The following is a 6,000-nucleotide window of genomic DNA, read 5'->3' as shown; positions in this document are numbered from 1 at the left end:
GGGAGTATTAGATCATGATTTTGGAAGTCTTAAGTTTGCCTATGTCCTATTTCAGACATTAAGTCATTTTCCTGAGGAAGCAGCATATGACGTTGATTTGGTTATACAGGGAGGTGGAGTGAAGTAAAGATCAGGTAAGGTGCAAGAGCACCGGGGCTCTATGTCCTTTTAAAATCATCACAGAAATAAGACTGTCACTTGAGGAGACACTTGGGAAGAAACCAGCCTGTTTGACATCCTTCACTGCATTGCATTCAGTACAAACCATGATATTTTGAAGCATTGTCCAGCCACATTTCAGATTCCCTAAAATGATCAGTTTAATGTTTCCATCCATGTTTTTGATGGAAGGTCTTTAATCACTTCAATACAGTGATATTCTTCCACATAGTCAAATATGACAGCAACTTTTGGAAATCAGGGTGTAGTGCATCCTTCCATGAATAGCAAAGACAAAAGAAAATCTCTATTTAATAGGTTTTGCTATATAACATTACTTTTCAAATTATATTCCCAACTCTACCAAGAAAAACAAACAACAATGTGCTATTTTTCTGGGACAGATACAGTGTTCTTTACAGAAATTAAACCAAGACTTTTCACTCTCTCTCCCAATGGATCCCTGCTCCCCACATCACTAACACATACCCTGAGAAGAACATCAAAGCCTTTTCAGCTTGCTGCGTCAGGCCCTTGGTTTCGGATGGCTGTGGATATGGTGCCAATTCTTTGCCTTACCTCCCTCATTCTCCTGTTATGTTTCCTTAAAGCCCCCCAAGAGGGAAAGTCCAAGGTTTAAGTTCTTAACACTGGGTGTACTCGCCAATGAGGCTACCCTTGAACACTACACCATTAACTGTACCGACCCACTCAGCCAGCGGCTGTATCCACCCGGCTGGGACACAAGCGCGGGCAGAAAGGCAGAGACACTGATGCTTTAAGCAGGTACTCTCATGTCTGCTATGAACGCAAGGACAATGTGACTTAAATTTAATTGAAACAACTGTTGATCAGTATAAGGGGTGTGTTCAAATTTGAGAGTCACCAACTTGGTCTCCTGGACAAAATGACTGCATAGATATAATCAGAAATAATCTTTTATTGCCCACATGTCAGAATACTTTCAGATGGGCTCCTGAAGGCATTTCTTCCTTGCTTCACACTCTTCAGACTTTACCTACCTTTGCACCACCCACAAACACTTTCTAGATCAGTAGCAATTTATATATGTTGGCCTAACAACACTCAGAAGCAGCCACTGATGACATCAGCTGCCCATTTGAGAGACCTTAACAGGCCAAACTTCAGAGACTCTGAGCATCCATCCTCTGGAAAACCAGGCCTTGTATGTACCAAATTTAGCACCAGAAAAAGAGGCATCCAAGATGACAAGTCACTTCTGATTTACTGGACTGCACTGCTTTATTCATCTTTCATAATTCATTCCTCCTCATTCGCTGTGACACACTTCCTTCAACAGGCAGATGACTAGATGTCCTAGAAAACAACTCTTTTGTTGTCTGGTTTATGCCTGCAAAAACTTTATGCAAGCTAAAACCACCGCCAACAAAAAGCAGCTGTGCAGCTCTTCGCAGCCAATGGCAGCAGGTACGTGACTGGTGTTATCAGAAAAGTCCTCCAAACACCCTCCCCTTTGACTCATTAACTTTCAAGGTTAAAGATACAATTGCTTTCACAATAACAGTGAAGGCCTTCCCCCAATTACACTTGGAGCCAATTGTGCGGGAAGCCTTAATCATGTTTTTGCAGAGACAGAGCACCAACAGTGTCCCAGTCTATAATTAGGCATCCGAGTATTTTACAGAGGATGTATTCAAGGAAGAAAAGAGTAAGAAAATTTTATACGCACTGCTCTGTCCAAAAAAAGATTATGAAAGGCACAGCAAAAACTATTTACCAGTCTTATGGGGAAAATCAAGTTCATTTCATTCAGTTAAAGTTGAAGCAGATGTTTGATATTTGTGTGTGTGCCTGAAGACCTGTTAAGTTTCAGCCTCTAACCAGTGTGAACATGTATGAGCTCTCCTCAATCTGGAGAGCTGGGGGGTGTAAAGGGAAGAAAAAGCAACAAAAACAAACAACAAAAAAGATGCCACAACTCAAGTCCTAATTTAGTCCATCTACCACTCATGGAATGGGCCTTCAACACTGAACAGGTAAAAGGCGGTATTAAAAAAATAAAAATTTCATGTGACTAGATTAACAGTCTTCCAAGAGTTCCTCTAGGTTTTGCTTCTAGATGGAGGTTTCTGTACAGCTTAGTATAGAAGAAAATTATTGCATTAATAGATAAAACTTCTCCCGTACAAAATCTAGTCCAAAGGGCTTACTTACACAGTAAGCAGAATATCTTACGTAACAGAAGATTGCATATTGTTCTCCTCCAACGCAGCAGCTTTCAGAAAGCTACACAAAGAGTAACTTCTCCAAGCTGCCAAGGGGACCAGGGGAAAGACCCAGTTCATTTCTTCTGAAAGAAGCCCATGATGGAGACCTGTTTATTGGCTTTGTTGGTGGTGGCTGCCCCCTTCTTTAGGTTCTTCCTTTCCTCCTTTGGTTCTTTCTTCACAGGGGGTGCAGGCTGTCTGTGTACAGCTGGTGGCTTGGATTTTGCAAAGTCATCCTCGCTATCTGTACAAGATTCACTCTCGTAAACCTTCTCAGTCACTGAATAAAATAAATAAAGGATAATGATTAAGCCTATGTACTGAAGAGCAGCGACTTCTCCACTGCGGCCTTCCCTCTACACCAGAAATGAGCATGTAGGGTTCAAGGAGTAGATCCCAGGCACAAGGAATTAAATCCATTTCCTCAAGGTTATGCAGTAGAACCAGGAGCACTGGATCCAGTACTTCTGGAGTCCAGAAGCCTGGACTTCAGGACTGGTTTTCTCTACACTGAGTCAAGCCTCCCTTCTTTCTTATATTTAAGATGGCAGGTTAACGACCTGGGAGTTTTAATGCCATCCAGCTCTTCAAAATGGCTTGGCGTCCCCACAGACATTCATTTGCAGGCCATACACATGCCTTGAACAAGAACAGCCCAAGGCTCCCCACTGGGAAAGACCCTAAAGACGACAGTTCCATTTCTAAATCTATTCAAAGACTGCCCTCTTCTATAAACTAGGAGCCAGCTGTGCTGAAGACCTTCACAGCTATAACAATTCTCTGCTAGGGCCTGGCCTGCAGCCATCAATTCATCTTGTAAAGGCTGACAAGCAGCTATCTGAAAGTGATAAATCTGAACTAAATCAGAATCCTTAGATTAGGCTTAAAAGGCCAAGCATATCTTTTATGGTCAAGAAACATCACTCTGACTTGGTCTGATTTCTACAGTGGCCCAAGCAATCAGGTAGGTGGTTAGATTTCAGGGCAAGATGATCCAAATACAGAGCCAGATTTCCTGCCACCCACCACCGTGCACATGAGAAAGTCAGGAAAGAGTAGAGCAAAAACAGTATCCCTCAGAGATGAGAAAAGGAGCAGAAAACCTAGATAGCAAGTTCTCTATATACAGGTGGAAGAGCAGGGCAAATATAAAGAATTCCTTTGAAAAATAAAACTAGCCCATCACTGAAATCAAGGACTATTACTGAATGGGATTGCCTGCTCATTACTGTCAGTGTCCAATGATGGAAAGCTAAGGAATATAAGGCAATGCTTACTGAAACTGGTGTCAGCTCCACTGATGAAAGCCACTGTTAGACACTAGTAAGTGTTGCTATCTCAGCTTTCCCAGAAGCGTTCTGGTATTCTTCTAATAAATCATTTTTCTTTAGCAACTGTATTCTTTTAAACAGATGTCCTAACTCCCCTGCTTCTGGGAATCTAGCTTTAAGTTGTATTAATACATCAAACTAAGTAAGGTTTTCTAAAGGTTAAAGGTTAGGAAGAGAAATGGTATGAAATCCTGCTCCATAGTGTTAGTGGATACGCAAGCAGGGACTATAAATCCAAGCCAACTTATCTTCAGAGGCAATTGGCTTTTCAGTGAGTAGCTTTAAGAGACCACTAGGCAGTGATTGAGCTTTACAAAGTTACTGTGTGTCACCCATGTTGGTAATTACTGGTAACTCCAACAGCGTGTGCTTAATCCCCTCCAATTGCAAGATAACACATCTTAGATTAACTCCCTTTTTTACTCACCTGAACAGCAAAACTTGGTATTTGAGGCAGCTGAGAGCATGCACATAGACAGTTACTGACATATAGTAGCTCAGCTCTCAGCTGGGACTCCCTAAATCACAGTAACTCAAATGTGTGTATGAGCTCTAACTTAAAAGCCAGTGCTGTATGACCAATTTACCTACAATGTAGACATGCTTTTTCCAATACAGAAGTCCACATGTGTTGCTTCAGGCTTTAGCAAGAGCAAGGTAGAAAAGCATTAGCTTAAACCTCAGTAATTCCCCTTTGCTATAGATTGAGAGCATGCACTCAACTGATTGTGTCCTAGTTGATGCACAGTAACATGCCTTGTGCTTAACTCCACAGATGCTTTAATTGCTCAATTTCCCCTCAGGGCTAAACCTTAAATTAGCTTTGCTTTTTGACACCAATTCCTTGCTATTGCAGCTCTTGTGAAAACGATCCTTAAAATCACGGAGAAATAAAGTACAGCCTAATCTGAATGGTGGTATTTAACATCTCTATAAACTCGCCCTTGTTTAAAAAGAAAAAAAAAAAAGACAGCAGGGAAAGAAAAATCCTCTATTTCAAAAGATAACAACAATATACACTAGCCTAGGAGATTTGTAAGTTATTTGGCCTCCCTGCGCAGGAAAAGGGTGGAGGGGGGAAACTGGACAATAAGCAGACGGCAAGTTCTGCAGAAAGCAGCATCTCCTTCCTACCCAGTTCTTCAGTATCACAGATCCATCCATCTCTCCTTCCTAGAGGGACTGTCTTCCAAATGCGCAACAGGGCTCGCATTTCCCTTTTCATAAAATCATAGTGGATGGGAACTGTAAACCAAAGGTCCGGATTTCACAAGAGACTATTAAATCTATTGGGGGATGGGGCGGAGGGAGAAAGAAAGGCAGTCTTCCCAGACCTGATGCACTTGGAAAAGGCTGAACAGAGAGAGAAAAAGCATTCTTTGCTGGAAACTGAATCCGGAACAGTCATTACTGTGAGCTCTGGATGCAGACCTTGTTAAACTTTACTCTCCAGCTAATGCTTTTTTTGTTCTATTTTTCTTCCAAGTGCTTTAAAAGTTCTATCTGGGACGGGAGTGCAAAACACCCCATAATGCAACTAGCCAAATCAATCAACAACTTTGAACAAGTCCATTTCTTTGACAAAAACCAGTATTTGAGATTTCGGTTACTATCATAGCCAGCTGACGAGTGCTAGCTTTGTGTTTCTTTAAAGGAGACATACAAAGTTAATAGTAAACATAAGATATGACTATACAGACAGGTGCAAACAGACACAAGCTGACTCATGTCCAGGCAGCTCCAAGTTTGGGCCAAGCAAGCTTGCATCTATCTATGCTTATGCACAATGGCAAACCTGTACAAACACAGCAGTGGATCTTCTTCTAGAACTGGCTGAGCTCCCTTGACATCTATTCAGATCAAGGAGACTGGATAACGTTAAGCAACCCATACGGTTGAGCTGACAGCGGTGTTCTAAAAAACATTTCCACCCTCTTCATTTTTCAAAAGCTTTAAGAAATGTTTCTGAACTACTGCAGCTCTACTTCGGTGTCAGGATACAGAGGAAGAAATAAGTACAGTGACATTATGCAACTTTCTCAAGGTCACAGGAGGAATCAGTGTCCAGTCAGGCTGGAATTCAAAGCCTTTGGATCTCAGTACTTGTGTAAAGACTCTCTTGCCTCCCAAAAGCAAGACCACCCTTATCAGGAGGGGAAACCCCACCTAAGCTCCAGAAGTTTGCTACTTGGACCCAGTTTATTTGGGATACTATAAAATTTATATTAACTTATAATCAAGCTGTGTTGCACAGCTCTGGA

The 6,000-nt window shown here is 41.7% G+C and overlaps 1 protein-coding gene across 2 annotated transcripts in view; it reads right to left on the bottom strand.

The window, feature by feature from the left end:
* Positions 1–455: 455 nt before the first annotated feature.
* Positions 456–6,000, bottom strand: part of POLD3 (DNA polymerase delta 3, accessory subunit) — a 28,466-nt gene continuing 22,921 nt past the window's right edge. For both annotated transcript variants that reach the window (XM_026079270.1, XM_026079271.1), the window contains one exon: positions 456–2,688. In XM_026079270.1, coding sequence (XP_025935055.1) covers positions 2,483–2,688 — 206 coding nt within the window. In that variant the 3' untranslated portion in view covers positions 456–2,482. The remainder of the gene's footprint in view (positions 2,689–6,000) is intronic.

The sequence above is a fragment of the Apteryx rowi genome, unplaced genomic scaffold, assembly GCF_003343035.1.
Source record: "Apteryx rowi isolate R43461 unplaced genomic scaffold, aptRow1 scaffold_498, whole genome shotgun sequence".
Classification (NCBI taxonomy): Eukaryota; Metazoa; Chordata; class Aves; order Apterygiformes; family Apterygidae; genus Apteryx; species Apteryx rowi.
The sequence above is the reverse complement of the archived record's forward strand: the minus strand, read 5'-3'. Positions and strand labels throughout refer to the sequence as shown.